This window comes from Chinchilla lanigera, unplaced genomic scaffold (assembly GCF_000276665.1).
Source record: "Chinchilla lanigera isolate Chin_1 unplaced genomic scaffold, ChiLan1.0 scaffold00083, whole genome shotgun sequence".
NCBI classification, from domain to species: Eukaryota; Metazoa; Chordata; class Mammalia; order Rodentia; family Chinchillidae; genus Chinchilla; species Chinchilla lanigera.
In genome coordinates this window covers 480,665-497,583 of record NW_004955484.1, presented here as the reverse complement: position 1 = coordinate 497,583, position 16,919 = coordinate 480,665, and the positions used below count along the sequence as shown (strand labels likewise).

The following is a 16,919-nucleotide window of genomic DNA, read 5'->3' as shown; positions in this document are numbered from 1 at the left end:
TGAAAATAATAACAGACATGAGAACAAAGTAAAAACTGTATTTCCAATTCTAGTAAGTAAGAGCAGGAGGATTTTATTAAAAAACTAAATAAATTTCTGAATGAGGCTGCTGAATCTTGTCTTTTGTATGGGAATGATCAGTTTTTAAATGTGATGGTTTGAAAAGCAGTCTGACGTATAATATCCTCTAATATATCATCATAAAACTTCAAAGAGTATGTTAAGCAAACAATTTTAAGATTTAAAGTCAAATGGCAACCATTCCATGATTTATGATTTTACAATTTTGTTTTGGGGCTAAGAATGGCTCAGGATGGGATAAGCAAAATAATGGAAACATTTATTTTCTATTTTTAAAAAATTTATTATCCGAAAATTCAAGATTAGGTGCATATGTCTAAGGTAACATTAACAATTAATATGGTGGTAATTGCGAAGAATAGGTGAACTCAAATGTATGAAAATCCTGGAAGCAAACGAGTAACCAGTATTTGGTTTAGTTAGACAGGGTTGTTACCAGGATACAGAGAGGGTTACAGTAGTTTTAAGAAGAGAAGAAAGACCTAAAAGGACTAAGGCTGCACCTGTCATTTCACCTGACAGGGTAAGGTGTCGCCACACTTACATGTTCATCCGCAAATTTCATTGGCCCACAGCTGAGGCTGTCAGCTTCTTTGCTTGTCATTAACTGAGGACTTTCCTCAAGTCCCTACAGGCCACTGACCATTTCTTGCCACATGACACTGTCCTCTGCATGGCTCATATGCTTCATGACTCTTACTGTGTTTCTGTTCTTTAGATTTTCTGATGGGCTCCACTGATTATGTCAGACCCACCCAGGATGAGCTCACCTTTCAGTACTTCAACATCAACTATATTAAGGATATTGATTAATTAAGCCTATCTCCCAGCTCCCTTTTACCAGATATAGTGATATCCAAATATGTTCAAAAGTTCTGTCTGCCTTCAAGAGAAAGCAGTTAACAAGGTGTGTAAGAAAGGGATGGGGTCTTGGAAGTCACTTTAGAATACTGCCTACACACTCAGCTATCTCTCAAGCAGAAAGGAGTCAGGGCCACAGTACCACTATATTTAGGGAGATCAGGTGTTGGGCACACCCTTGAAATAATGATGTTCCCTGGGTATGGAAAGTGGTGTTGTTGGAAGTGGGTGCTGAACTCTTCTGCAGTTGAGCTAACTTGCACCTGCTCAGCCAGCTTTTGGCTGAGTTGCCGAAAGAATGGAAATGAACCTCCCAGGCCAGCCAAGCTTGTCCCTTGCTTGATTATGAAATCAACACAATAATCTTAGCCAATGAAATGGGAACAGCTTCCATCTAATCTCATATGTTTCTGCTCATAGAAGCGTATTGTTTCTAGTTGGCTTGATTTTTGCCTCCTGAGTGAGAAATAGCTGTTTATTAAAAATAGCTTTACAGACTCCCCTATTAAAATGTATGTATCTGCAGAAAATTCCTTATCACCAGAAAGCCTTTCAGTCTTCATCTTTAACTGTGAGATTTGGAGGTACAAATAACAACTCTCAAAATAATTTAGTAATAAAATGGAGCATTCATTCAGTGCTGTCAAAACATCATCTAATATGACTAGAATAAGAATTGAATTGAGGCTTACCCAATTTTCCCTCCAGGAATCAACGTCTGAAACATGGCAATTTGAGGTAGGAAATATCAGTTAATGCAAATAGCACATACTTAGCAGGACATTGTTGCTGTAACTTCATTTACATGTGATGTAGTCATCACAGTGTGAGTACTCTAAACATTTGGACTATATCATCAAAAGCATCCCAATATCAGATACTCATGTCCTCTGGGTTTAGTTACACTCTCCTTATGAGTTAAGACTTCTTGATTTCTGTACCATATGCAAGTATAAATTCTTCAGAAACCAACAATTCTAAAGCATGAGAGGCATGAAGAAAAATACAGCCTTTTGGAACATTCAAAATTGTTCCCTAATAGGTGAACAATGGATCTCAATGACAATTTTACTTTCTTTCTGGCTAATAATTCTGTGAACTCTCTTTAGTTTAGAGGGAAGAGTAACAATATGATTAGAAACATAATTTCTCTTTCTCCTTACATATTTTGTAAGAAGTATGTGACTAAATTTCATTCAATTTCAGCTCTTAAACTTTTTGATTTAATAATAATAAACACTTGAAGTAGCAATTATAAACACTTACATAGCACTTACTACATCACAGATACTAAGTGCTCTCTCTGCGGACTCCTTTAATTTTCAGAGGTCTCTGCTTACCTTAGTGATATCATACTCTTAGTTCCATTTAGAGAGGCGGGAAGGCACTTCAAAAATGCATAAAATCAGGTAGTAAATGAAAGAGGCAGGATTTCACCTTAGGGGTGATGGATCCAGAAGTTCCACTGGTAATTACCATCTGCATACAATTCTGGCTTCTGTGCAAGGTGACAGAAAACTCAGTGAAGACCTTACAGACACTTCCATCTCAGCCGGTGGAGACCCAGAACACCAGTGAGGTGCTCTAGCAAAGGCTGCTCAAGCTAAGGAGAGACTTTCTAGTGGGATAGAAGAGGTGGGAGCTCAGCAGGGGTGGTGGACAGGAGGCACTAGGTCTGAACTGCAGCAGCCCAGGAGCTCAGAAAGGACAGAAGAACATTTCTCAGCTTTGTGTATTGAAGAGAAGATTGGACAAATCTAAGAGTTTGGGAATGATGTAGTCTTACCTAGTTCAATATATAATTTCACATGTGAACTCCACTGTTAACTCCAGTGGCTCACTCAAAATACAAGGTCTTATTATTAAAGCAATATGTGTGCCTATTTGGATCCATTTCCAAAACCATTTTTCCCCCAATCAGTGGCTAATATTTTGAGCCACAGAATGTACTAAAAAATCCATTGCTTGGTCCTATCACTTAGTACTCTGGTAGGCAGAATAATGGCTTCTCCATTATCCCCACATCTTTCCCTATGTTCCTGGATATGGAAAAGGGGACTTCACAATCATGGATAATAAAGGGCTCTGAGATGGGGAGATTATCCTGGGTTTTCCAGATTGGCCCAGTGTAATCACAAGAATCCTTATAGATGAAAGAAAGAAAATCAAAAATGTGATAACCGAAGGTGAGACCAGAATTGTGATAGTCTACTTTTTGCTGCTGGGACAAAATGCCTGACATGCACAACTAAAACAAGGAAATGGCTTATTATTATTATTCTTTTTGGAAATGACTTATTTCTGACTCACAGTTTCAGAGGTTTCAGTTCATAGTCAGTTAGGTCCAGGGCAGAAACATCATGGCAGAAGGTCTTAGAGAGCAAAATCTGCTCAGCTCCTGGCATTCATGAGACAGAGAGCTCCAGAAGAGTCAGAGAGGGAAGGGCCAGGGACCAGACGTAGCCCCCAAGGTCACATCACCATGACCCATCCAGACACACTCAGAAGTGTGCTTTACTAGTCTCCAAGGCGTTTCTCAAGCCAGTCAAGATTAACCATAACAAGAGTGGTGCAGGAGCCAAGGAGGGCAGGTGCGCCTTAAAAGCTAGAAAGGGAAGAAGAACTCTTCCCTAGAGACTCCAGAAGGAATATTACCCTCCTGACATCTTGCTTTAGGCCCATTTAAACTGATTCTGGACCCCCAACATCTAGGACTATCAGATAATAAGTTTGTGTGCTTTGCAGACAGCAAGTTTACAGCAATTTGTTACTGCAGCAACAGTAAATGAATGCTGTAGGCATTTACTTTTCCTCTCCTTCTGTGTTGTATGTGAAAAATGAACAATTGTCTGTGGTAATTTACTCAAGAGTTTTCATATAAACCTACTAAAAAGGAAGAAACAGGAAAAGAAAAATGCTCTAGTTTTGCTCTGTGATCTCCTTGTCTAATTTTTATTTTCTATATGTGAACTTTCTGCATTAGAATAGATAGCTGACTTTGTTTCATATACATGATTGTGCTTCTCTCGCTAAAGAACTAGATCTTAGATTTTTAATCGTTACTGCATTTTTCATTTGACTAGCTTTAATTTTCACTAATCCTTCCTTGTGCTTTCCTTACGTTTATTTCATTGTTTTTCCTACGCTGAGTGAGTAGTAGTTGATTTTCATTGTTCACTTTTTAAATAAATATTTAAGGCTCTTGAATTCAAGGTTTATTTGAGTATTGTCACAAATGACTCAGAGCTGGGACAGACTTTACCTTTGAAAGTGAGTTCACGCATATTAGCAGTAGAGAATGTGTGGTGGTTGTTCAGAATTGGCAATCAGGTAAAACCCCCCCATTCTTTATGAGGTTACAGATTTCATTTGGAAATAATTCATCAATTTCTCTCCTCTTTCTGAAGATCTGTCTTTTCTTTTATATTTTCCCTACTACCAATAAAGAGTAGGCCCTTAAATCCACTATAGAAGAAAAAGGTTCATTACAGAATATATTTTTTCTTGAGACTTCTAATCTCTAAGAAAATGAACAAGCAAACAAAATCTTAAGGAAACTCAATAAAACATTGATGGGATTCCATACACTGAAATTGCAAAGTATTTCATTGTGATGATTATGCTATAGTCAAACAGCATAAAGTAGAAAGCCTATGTGGTGCTGAAGTCAAAGGATGTGAACGTGAGCTGTCAGAAGGCAGAAATCAAGATTATTTTCTTTTTCTTTCATTTTTTTTCCGGAACTCACAACCTCATGCTTGCCAGGCAGGCGCTGTGCCACTGAGATAAATCCCCAGCCCCTAAGATTATTTTCATTTCTGCCATGGCTGGTATGTTACTTCAGATGAATATTTTGTTTCCACAAATATTCTAAATTCATTTATCATACTAATTTCCAAGGTGGTGCATTAAAGACAAATATATTAATAACCCCTTACAATAACACATGTTTTTACTCATTAGCATTAGAAAACAGGAGAAAAGAGATGAATTGTTTTGAGTACCTACTCTGTGATTTTAAGAGCATTGATATTTTCTATCATGAAGTTGTTCAAGTCCTATTGTGAAGGGGACATTTTTTATCTGCATTATAGGTGGAGGCACATCAAGTTGGAGGGTTATGTATGTATCAGACCCCAGGAGGTACCAGAGCAAGAATTTGAAGACAACCCTCTTTGAATTCAAAGCCCACGATATTTTAAAATTAATGCATATTATTTCCTATGCCATTTCTGCTTAAGGAGATTACTTAAAAAGAGACAAATGTTTGACTACAGTTGGTAAGCACATGCCCACAGCCCAGCAGCAGCAACAAAATTACTTCACTGAATAATAAACAAGCATAAACAAAGCTCAACATGAGCATGACACCAGAAAAAGCATTTAAAATGAGTGTTTCTGGCCAGCAGTATATAACATATTGTAACTAATTTAAATTACGTTTCTAAAGTGTAAAAGTAAATCATAATGGTAGTCTGAAAAATATTGAGAATGGATGAGAATGGATGTTAAAAATGTTACTTGACCACATTAACCAAAGCAACAGTATAAATACATAGTAGTTCCAATTTTGTTCACCTATCAAATGAGTAAATCTAATCAAGATGTGTGTGTGTGTGTGTGTGAGGAAATTGATATAATCACTGTGGACAAAAATTGTAGTGTTTCAGAAAATTAACGTTTGATCCATTAATTTGCATGAGGATCTTTCTTAATTACATATGTCCAAACTAAAGAAAAGCTATACTGTGCTTTTCTTTTCATTATTCCTGGTATCAATTAGATGACATGGTGCTACGTGTGGTCAAATGATCCGTCAATAAGAATCTGCAATGTATACAGAGTCCTAGAGCCATGATGCCCTCTTGACTTTTGAAAAATTATTTCTTCTACCCTTCCACTTTTGGTTGTCTGTCTTTGGTGGGTTTGTAGGTCTCTTTGTCTTAATATCTGGAATTTAAATAGTTGCTATTAAAACTCAAAAAATCAATCAGCCTCTGGCTGTGGTGTCATTAAAAGTTAACTGCCTTCCCATTAATCCATTAATTTGTGAAGATTAATTGGAGAAGCTATTTAGAGTAAAGCTATAACTTGGAGCACATAAGCCAGTGTTTATGTTCAAATGAAAGCTTACACCATGAAAATCAGTGTTAACAATTATGTATACAACCCACCCATGGTTACATGGGAAAAAATGCACAGAAACATATAGATTGCTGCCTAAATGAATTACTTGAGCATCATCCCTGTCCCTAGCCTAGTTCTAGGAAATCACATTGATAACTATTTACTTATTTTAAATTGCAGCAATGTGTTAATTTTTAGATTTCAGCCACTGATTGACAGAGTTAGAAGCTCATGTTTATCTTACTTAGTATTTCTGAAACTAGTACTCTCAAGTGAATGGTAATTTTCATGTCAAAGTCAAATTCAGACTCAGAGAAGCTAAGGGATTCATACTAGTCCTCCCTCGGTGGTACTTAATTGAGTTGAAATGTTATTTTAGGTAATGATGAGAGTTTGAATGATGAAGCCAGGACATACTCATATTTTATTACCTTTTCTTGTGAAAAGTTATGTTAGTCAAGTCCATTTGCATCATCACCTTCCCCTAATACATACTGGTTTTCTGTTTTCCTCACCAAAATGTCACTGTGTGACAGCTGCCCGCATACTCTATCAGTCCACACCGCTTCCTAGGGAGAGAGGGGTGCAGTGTGATGTTCGTCCTCACACAGCCCCCTGAAACAGCATGAGAAACATAGAGATATGCGTGGAAGGAATAAAACCTTCCCTTGGACAGGAATTAATTTGCAAGTCTATGTTAGCAGTTCACAGTCTAGCATGGTCCTAGATGAGGGAAGTTTCAGATCTTCCTTCATGTGTCTCTGCTGTGCAGATTCCATGCCTAAGATAACCAGGAGAAGATTCATAGTGTATGTTTTTTAATTAAGAGATTGATTGCTTTTCAAAACACCTGGCCCTTTGCTGTGTCCCCGGAATGCGCTTTGGTGGCTTTGCTGTAGTGTACTGAGTGGATTCCTGGGTAGCTACCGCTGTGTGGATGAGATGACAGAGTTAGAAGAACTCAGCAGTATGGAAATAAATGCAGACCACCCAAAGGGGAATGAGCAGAGGCTATTTATTCAGGGAGTACTCCAGCAAGGTTGTTTGGGGCCCAATAATGGAGGAGTTATTTTTTGACTTCCTATAAATACTACACGGGTTTCTTGGTCTGGTTGCTAACGCTTCTATTTTTCTATAACTTACAGTTGGCATTTGTGTATTCATCTCTCACTGGGGAGCAACAGGAAATGTGCCAGATACTGGGTCACATGTCATGCCAGGTCAGGAAGACAGGATTCCACCTGTGATCTTGAAATTGAGCCTGAACAATGTGTAGGCTGAACTCAGACTTGGCCTATGGCAGAGAACAATGTCATCATCTAAATTTCTGGATCACATCTTGCCTAATATATATTTTTGATAGTGCATATTAAAATAATTCCACACATTATCTTGTAAATTGGTTGATGATTACAAAGCTGAACTAGATGACAATTTCAGTGATATATATTAGACTAAATATTTTTTCAGGAAAATATATTTCGTGAAAGATTTAATCCTAAATCTGTTGATGCATACTATTTGGGCCAGCTCTAAATAAAAATGTTTGCTGAAAATAATGAAATTCTGGTGTTTCCAAGTCTCACTATCAAAGGTCCCACCTCTAGTGTATGGGAGTTAAGCATTTTTGTTTCCTCTCCCCTCCTAACATCTCATGCATATTTGATTGAGAACTATAATTCATTAGTAGGCATGCAACTCATTTGACAAAATATAACAACCACTGTTAATTCCTATCATCTTATTTTGAAATCCTGTGTCTTCTTTATTGTTTTTGTCTTTGTTATTGATATTTTGTTATTTTTTCTCTTTATTTTTTTAATTTTAAAGATAAAAAACTAACAAAACACCAATGAAGAAAAAATCAAAACAACATAAATCAACAAAAAAGATACATGACCTCAAAACAAAATGATAGGAATTAATAATTGTTGCTACCTTACGTACTGTTGTCTTCAACAAAGTTGCTCAGTCTACCACATGTAAGAATGTAAGATTGATCCAACAATCAAAGACAATATCGAGAAATAAAAAAAAAACCTTGGAAATGATGCAGAGCTTCATTAGACAAGATGGCAGGAGTTCAACAATTGTTCTTATACTGCATGTAGTTGATTTTAGATCAGTCATTCTGATTACCAGATTCAAGTGTGCAAAAGTGGTCAAGAATAAAGAAAATTTAAAGCATTAACTGTTCCTTTTAATAAACCACAGATATTGGCAATACACCTATCCCACCTATCCTTGTATATACATATAAATTTTATTTTTAATTTTAAAGAGAAAAGAAAAGCAACCCAAAATAACAAAAATAAACACATAAACAAAACAGTATGAAGAACAATAAAAATGATATAGAATTTCAAAACAAGGTGATAGGATATTAACAATGGTTATTACATTACATAATGTTATCTTCAAAATGGTTGCACATGTATCCAGATATGCGCATGTAAAAAGATTGATCAATTACACATTAACAGTTCCTTTCAATAAACCAACACAGTTTTCTCTTTAAAATAAAAAAAATACCAGAGATGGTTATTCAGGGACAGCTAAGCTGAACACTGCTGAAAATCAACCACATCATTTGGTAAAATATAATTTAAGTTAACAATGCTTAATTCAACAATGCATTGACTCTAAATAGAACATCTAGTGCTGTACTGCCTGAGTTCTAATGTTGTCCAGTTTTTGCAACCTATTAGTACAGTAATGTGTCTGTGGTAAGTTTCTGTACATACTGGGTCTCTTCTTCCTCAATTTTCCCAGGAGTTAATAGCAGCAAATAACACAGGTTATTTGTCAGGACAAAATGAGTTAATAGAGTAAAGCACTGAAACCCAGGCACCCAATAATATCCACCTATTATCTCGGTATAGGTAATATTACACACCACTTAAGAAAATTGAATTACTTTTATTAAAAACTGAGCAGCTTTTACTTACTTATGAGAATTATGCATTAAAGCCTTTTGTAAGTGAAATTAAATTACTTTTTATTGAGATATATTAAAATACTTTCAATATAGTTTGTGTTTTTATTTGTACGAGGCTACCGAGTGTTTTCATACATACAACCTGCCAGCCATCTCATTTATCACTGTCTTTTTAACGACAATAGTTAAATTTTTCACTCATGTGAAGAGTAAGTAGTGACTTTTCTGAGTCATTGACCTGAAAGCCATGGGGGTTGTGTATCTTTGTGTGTATATGTGTATGTGTGTATAAAAATGTCTCCCTCTGAGTTAGGTAATTTTCCTCCCTAGTAAGGATAGTCTAACAGAATTCATTAAAACTCTCTAGGTGTCATCAGAGTACTTTTTCTTTTAACGAAAAAGACTCAAAATTGTAGCTTTACCATTTCCAACTGCTATCAAGGTTAAAGTGGAAATAGTAATTTGACTGTGAAAAAGGCAAATAATGTAAAATAATTTTGGAAAAATGTAGAGTAATGAGTTTGTTCATTTCTTTCTCTATTAGGAGAAACCAATAACCGGATATGCCCCACTACCATTTTGAATCACACAGGCTTGCATAAAATGTCTGATGTCCATTATTATTACGTTTCACCAGTTAATGCAGCTTCCGGCCCCCTGTGCTTTTTCGTTTTTCTTTTTATAACCAAGAAAGCTTCCTGTGGTCCAGCACTGAAGGGACAGGGACACTACGATGATCTGGTATCTAATTTTAAAAATACAGTTATCTTGAGCTATAATGACATGTGACAATATTTCAGATTCCAAACTCTCATTCTTAAATGAATATATTCTTGTATACTCTAAAGAACTTTTATCTGCATGTGAAAAGCTGTAAAATCAAACTAGCAATCACTGGAATGTGAGAGGAAGCTGAGGAGTTCTAGCTGGGAAATTACTGCAGCAGAAGACTAGTTTTGGGGTTGCTTTTACCAGAGTGTAGAATAGTATTTCTCAACCTCACGGCTATTAACATTTGGGACTCGGTAATTATTTATCATGGAGGGCTGGCCTGTGCCTTATAGGATGTTCAGCAGCATCCCTGCCTTCAAGTTCCTGGAAGTGGGTGGTGCCCAACCCCTAGTAGTGACGACCAGTGTGTCTCTAGGTATTGTTAAACGCCAGGGGTAGGGGATCTCTCTGAGCAGAAATAGCACCCTCAGATTTGCAAGTATGTCGCCTGCATGTTACTGCTGCAGTTAGAGAAAACTGGTTTTCTGGGAATAAAGTCACTGGAGACTTGTAGCTAATCCAGAGTTCCATTTCATTCATGTTCAGAGCAAAATATTCCTTTCAATCTCTGCAGACTCATTACTGCTGAGTCCTCTTCCCGGGTGTCAAGGCTGTTGAAGACCAAGTGGGGAGTAAGCAACCAGCCTGGCAAACCTGGAATTGGAGTACACGGTCCTCAGAGAAGTTTACTTGGTGCTGTTATAGTGTCTGATGAAATTCCGACTCCCCAGACTCAAAGGAAGAATAATTATAACCATGGTCTTCCAGGTCTTAGACTCTGGACCTCAACTTGCTTTGTAAATATCATGGTTCTTCCACAGTGGGATGAACAAATGAGCCAAATTCCATGCCAAAGTGACCTCAACTGTAAGATAATACTATTAGTTTCTCAATGAGGCGGGGTCAAAATGAGTCAGTGCAGGTTAGAGTGTAAGTTTTCAGTACGAAGTGCTCACTAATTGTGCGAGCGCTAAGCTATTTTATTGCTAAAGACACACATGGAAAATGATGAGCTCGTAGTAAATGCCGGTGCCGTGTCAACTGGAATTTTACCAAATATCAGCATCCCCCAACTGCCATTTGTCATCCATTTCTCACACTCCACGTCCCTCTCCCATCAAGTGGGAAAAGACCCACTTCTCTCATTTAATTCCATTCTTTTAAAGGTAAAAGTGGAACAGTATTGATTCTCAGTTTATAGTTGGCAAAAACAAATGGGTAATAAATATATGCCCTCTAGACTGATTGTACCAGAGAGGCATTTCACATTTAAAATATCGATTGGAATCTGCATAATTGATTGTAAAATTCAGTTAAGCATGCTTTTTCATCACACACCTGCATACTGATAAAGATTCAAAATTCAGTTAATCTGGAGAACACACAACATATACATGTACTCTCCCTTGTATGTGGGGCACACATACTCCATGTATGTTTGTGAGCACACACACACACACACACTGTAGTCTTCACAGTACATAAAAGGGCTTTTGCTATTGCTTGTCTAATGGGGTATCATCAGAATTCCCTTCACCACTCCATGGATGGAATGTCTTTTTATGTATATACTCCTTAATACTTGAATTACAAGCAGATTGGCTTCTGTTAGTACTTAAGCCAATCAATAGACATGCAGAAACTGTCTTTCTAACAGTTAGCTAAAGAATTTAAGGTACAAAAGAAGAAAAAGTGGACTCAAAATGTTAATGAGACAATTTAAAAAAGCCAAAATGCTTTTTAGGCAACTGCTTGTGAAAAGCACTTAAGAACAAATTATGTTCAGGCAGAAAGAGGTTCATAAAATCTCAGGTGAATCTAGTAGTTTTTGGATTCATTTAAAATGTTAAATTGCTTACTGTCAGTTAAAACATTCAGGACAATAACCCACATGATTTTTACTTACCAATATATGCTAAATACTAAATATGAGAAGAGTATTTTTTTCTGATTGTAATAAAAATTGGAACATCATAATAGATAGAAAAGACAAGTACTTTAATGATAATACAGAATGATTATATAAATTATGGAGCATTAGCTAAATAAATTGTATATAGTATCATGGTAAACAGGAATTAATTATATTTTTCCCCTCTCCTTGTACTTTATTAAAAACATATTTGAAAAAAGGACAGAAAAAAACTACATCTATATACTTTAATAGATAACCTTATATACATATTATATACATATTAATATATATATATACATATAATATATACATGTAAAAACTACATCTATATACTTTAATAGATAATCTTATATACATATTAATATGTACTTTTGTGTTTCTGTACGTTTGCATATATATGTGTGAAGGTTCATAACCAAATACAAACTTACGAATGGTCCATCTATGCTAAAAATTAAAACATTACCAAGTCTGTCTCATTAACCTGTGCACTCTCCTCTTACCTCGATTCTGCCTTCCTACAGAGGTAAACATAGTCTTCAATTTTGATTTTCATTTTTTTCTTAAAATAGTACTTTTAAAGACATGTTTCCAAGTAACATATTGCTTAGCTGAGCTTTTTAAGATTCTCAAAAGTATTCACATGTATTATATGGTCTTCTGTAACTCAGTTATTTTCACCAGAAATTTTGTTCCAAAGATCCAACCTTTTAGTTTAGTATTGCTTTAACTCCTTTTGACTGCTGTATATTATTTTACTGTGAACAGGAGTGTGATTCATTTAGTTGTTGTTTTGCCATTGGACTATGAATGGTTAATGACTGTTTTTGCTTTTCTTAGCAAAACTGTACATTTTGGGTGCAGAAATGCAATCTTTTGAAACCCAGTTTCTTACAACTTTTTCTTTTCATTGGTGACGCAGAAATGTGTGTGTGCACGCACACACACACACACACACACACACAGTTATTCAGGTACAACACCCATAGGTAAAAAGTCAAAGCTCCTTGAGTCCTTGGTTCATCATGAACAGGCTCTGCCCGGAAGGACCTACTTCTCCATAGGACTGGTGGAACTTGGGTTATGTAAAAGTTCAAATGTATAAGTTAACTATAATTTTGTTTTTGATAAAGCATCTCACCATGTAGTTCAGAAAGCTGGTCCTGAACTCACTCTGTAGTCCAGGCTGGCCTCAAACTCACAGTGATCCTCCTGCCACAGCCTCCAGGGTGCTTGGATTTCAGGCAAGCGCCACCACACCCAGCTATAAATTGTTTTTAGAAGCCATCACATGTGTTTATGCTCCAACAACAGTATTGGAGCACTGGTCTCATTTTCTCCATGATCTGGCATCAGCTGATTTCTTATATTTTGCCAACTGACTGTCTGAAAAATAGTGTCCAATTGTAGTGCTGATTTACGTTTCTTTTTACTAAGTTGAATATCAATTTACAATTACAATTACTGTGCCATGAAGTCTCTCGTTGAGCCTTGCACCATTTTTTCCAGTCTGTTTCTTAATTGAATTAAAATGGTTTTTGTTTTATTTGCAACAATGATGGTACACTGATTCATATGTTTTTTTACATACTTCTGGTTTTTCTTTGATATGTTCTGCAAACTTGCATATATATCTATAAAATTTCATGTTTCCAAAGCCACTCATATTTCATATATTTTTATGTACTGTATACATTTTGTGATTTTTTTATTTTACATCTTTTAGAAATCATAGATTCTTAATTATAATGTATTTAAAGTTACACCTATATCTTTTCATTGATGATGATGGGTTTTTGTTACTTGTTTAAATAAACCTTTTGGGGGGCTGGGGATTTAGCTCAGCGGCAAAAGCACCTGCCTGGCAAGCGCAAGGTCGTGAGTTCGGTTCCCGGTAACGGAGAAAAACCAAAAACCAAAAAAAAAAATAAATAAATAAATAAATAAATAAACAAACCTTTTGCACCATAGTTGAGAATATAATTTTGTAACTTCCATGTAATTTTTGTTCTCTCTTTCTATATCCTCCGTCTTTAAATTCTTTTTCCTTACTAAACTTATTAAGCCATCCATAGAGAACCCTAGGGGATGCGGGATTCTAGTTTTTGATATTGTATTTGTTTATTTGTTTGTTGCATCTGTTGATTTCAAGGGAGCTGGTGGTGCTATACTAACCCAAATGTGCCGTTTTCCCCCCGGCAGATGATTGTGATGATCCTCTTGTATCTGCTTTGCCTCAGGCATCCTTCAGCAGCTCTTCTGAGCTCTCCAGCAGCCATGGTCCTGGCTTTGCCAGGCTGAATAGAAGAGAGGGTGAGTCTGTTTTTCCTCTGGTTCATGGTGAATCACATTAATTTTCCATTCTGTTTTAATAGAAAAGAGATATATTAGAAAAACATTGTAATTGATATATCATCAAAATAAGTGTATTTATAAATAAGGCAATGGTTAAAACTCATGAGATATATATGACATATAGATTCCACCTGGAACAGCAAAGTGATTCTTCTTATTTGAAAATCCAGTATAATCATGTCCACATGCAAAGGATTGATTTTCCTCAATCTGAAAAGACTTTTGTGTATTTTATAAAATACATTTTCTACAACAATGTGCATTGTGGATACTATACTGATGAAAGCTTAACTGGCTTTCTATTTCATATTAAAAAAGTTTGCAAGACATAATTTTTAAAGATGTTAGTTACTTAAAATAATAGTCTCTCAGTTTGCTTAATTCTCAATGTGGTTGACATGATTTTCTTTGCTGTTGAGGAATACGAACTTCATAAAGCTTTTGTGCTCTTTTAGGAACACTCTGTTCATGTTGTTTGCTATCTCTTAGGTAGGTTGGGTTTGAGGTCTTGTTTAAAAGAAAGCAGGGATAATGAAATGCCACTTGCTGTAGAAATAAGAGAGTTTCAAAACATTGTGTTCTTAGTGTCAGTATTATAATGACCACTTTTCATAAATGCTAAAAATCATCTGCACACACATTGAGGGAAAGTGGCTCAGTGATACTAAAATAGAGAATATTTTTAACAGGCACAGAAGCAGAGACCAGAATTACATATTTTTAAAAACATGTTTCCCTTATTCATTATCTCTTTCTCTCATGCCACATTAGTTAGTCTTTCCTTTAAATTTATCCTTGGTGTTACCTTGGTGCTGTTGCTTAATGTTAAGCATAGTGAACTTTGGATGTAACACGTACATTGTGTATGCATGCGTGTGTGTGTGTGTGTGTGTGTGTGTGTGTGTGTGTGTGAAATTTTTCTATCTGGTCCACATTATACTTAATATATAATGCATCGTTATAATTTTAATACAGACATATATATAACACTTTTACATGATTTTGTTTGTTTATTTAGAAACTTTATCTCAAAAGAAAAGAAATTTTATCTCATATTATTTGATATACCCACTTATTTATTCTTTTGAATGTGAAGATACTGAGTGGGAAATATGGAGGCATTTGAATGTGCTGTGTCCCTATTAAGTACCTTGTAGTGACAGTTGTTGGTCACATAGGACAATCTCTTCCTATTTGGAATTTGGAATCCCTGAGGGACCAGGCAAGCAGACTAAGACTCTCTTAGTCCCTTTGAGGGCTCTTCCAGATCCTGTGGCCATGGTTCTACCAACAGGAATGCTGGGATCACAGCCCTGGTCAGAGAGTAAAGTCCGGATCCCATGTTCCTCTTTAGAATAAAGCGGAGTGTAACAGTCAGCAGCACTTCATGTAAGTCACAATAGCTTTCATGTAGTGTGGCCCACCAAAGAGAATCAAAATTTACCTACGCACCTTTATTTTGTTTGTTGAGGTCCAGTAAATCAGAAAAAATATATTTCATTAATTGGATCCATCGTATTTTTCACTAATTTATGTACTCGTCAGGAGTATCCATCAGTGGGGTTCATTTTTATTCTTAATTTGTTTCTATGGCTCTTGCTGAAACACAATATCAAACTTCATGAATCTCATTTGCATGTTAATGAAACTGAGAAACAAAACAGGATCATTTTAATTATCTTTTCCTGGTTGTCAACTGACTTGATTACATTTTTCTTTTTATTTAGTTTTTCTTTTTTTTCCTATTAATTACATGAAGTGCTCATAAAGGGATGTCAGATTTTGAGTGATTTATTGTGAAAGGCTATATATTACTTCTAGTACTGAAACATCCTTTGTAGTATTTAAGAATGGAAAAGGTGTCCAGGCAAGTCACTAGGTTATATATACCTAACCCAGATCAACAACTGAAGATCTCACTATCCCAGACACAGAGTAACATTTTTCCTGAGAAATAGGGAAAACTGGCCAAGAATCGTCAGGTAGTGAGGGAGAAACAACTCATGTGTTTGACAGCTGTGGATAAGCAGCGCCGGGGATAACCCTGGGAGGATGATAGGTCCCCTGTAAGGAGGGCAGGGAACCAGGAATAGGCTAGTGTTCCACATGACTCCATTTCAACCAACAGAAAGGACGAGAGATTTACAACTATCAGTTATACTAATTTATGCTAATTTAATTTTTTCCATGAGTGCTATTGTGGGTTGACTTGCATCTCCAAAAAGGATACACTGAAGTCCTATCCTGAGACCTGTGGATGTGACCTCATCTGGACATTGGGCTATATGCCATGTGATCAAATGAAAAGAGGTTATACCACATAAGGATGACCCTTAAACCAATGACTAGTCTCATTCTGAGACCCGCAGAGACAGAGAGAAGGTATGTGAAGATGGAAGCAGAAATCAGAGAAGTGCACCTGTAAACCAAAACATGCCAGTGTTTGAAAGCAACCAACGGCTGGGATGAGGCAAAGAAGGATGTGTCTAATAAGCCCACCAAGGGAACATGGCGCTACTGACCAGCACCTGGATTTCAACACCTTCTAGCCTCTAGAACCGTGGGAGAATAACTCTGTTCTTTAGAGCTGCCCAATTTCTGGTACTTTGATATGGCAGTTGTAGGAAACTAGTGCAAGTGCTACTAAGTAAATGGCTTCTTTTTCTTTAAATAACACTCCAGAGGATTGTTTAACTTGAATAATTTTTATGAACAAATGATTTACTTCTTTTGCATGGGGAAAATGCACATCAATTTGAACTTGAAAGATTTTATGGCTCAGAGAAGTAAAATCCAATATTAATTCTAAGCAACACAAACAAAAAAATAATCACTGCCAATCCTGACAATATAATGGAATCAAATCTCTCT

At 36.2% G+C, this 16,919-nt stretch overlaps 1 protein-coding gene across 1 annotated transcript in view; it reads left to right on the top strand.

The window, feature by feature from the left end:
* Positions 1–16,919, top strand: part of Cntnap4 (contactin associated protein-like 4) — a 262,902-nt gene that overhangs the window by 23,550 nt on the left and 222,433 nt on the right. Inside the window, 1 exon segment of the mRNA XM_005403431.2 lies at positions 13,896–14,006. Coding sequence (XP_005403488.1) covers positions 13,896–14,006 — 111 coding nt within the window.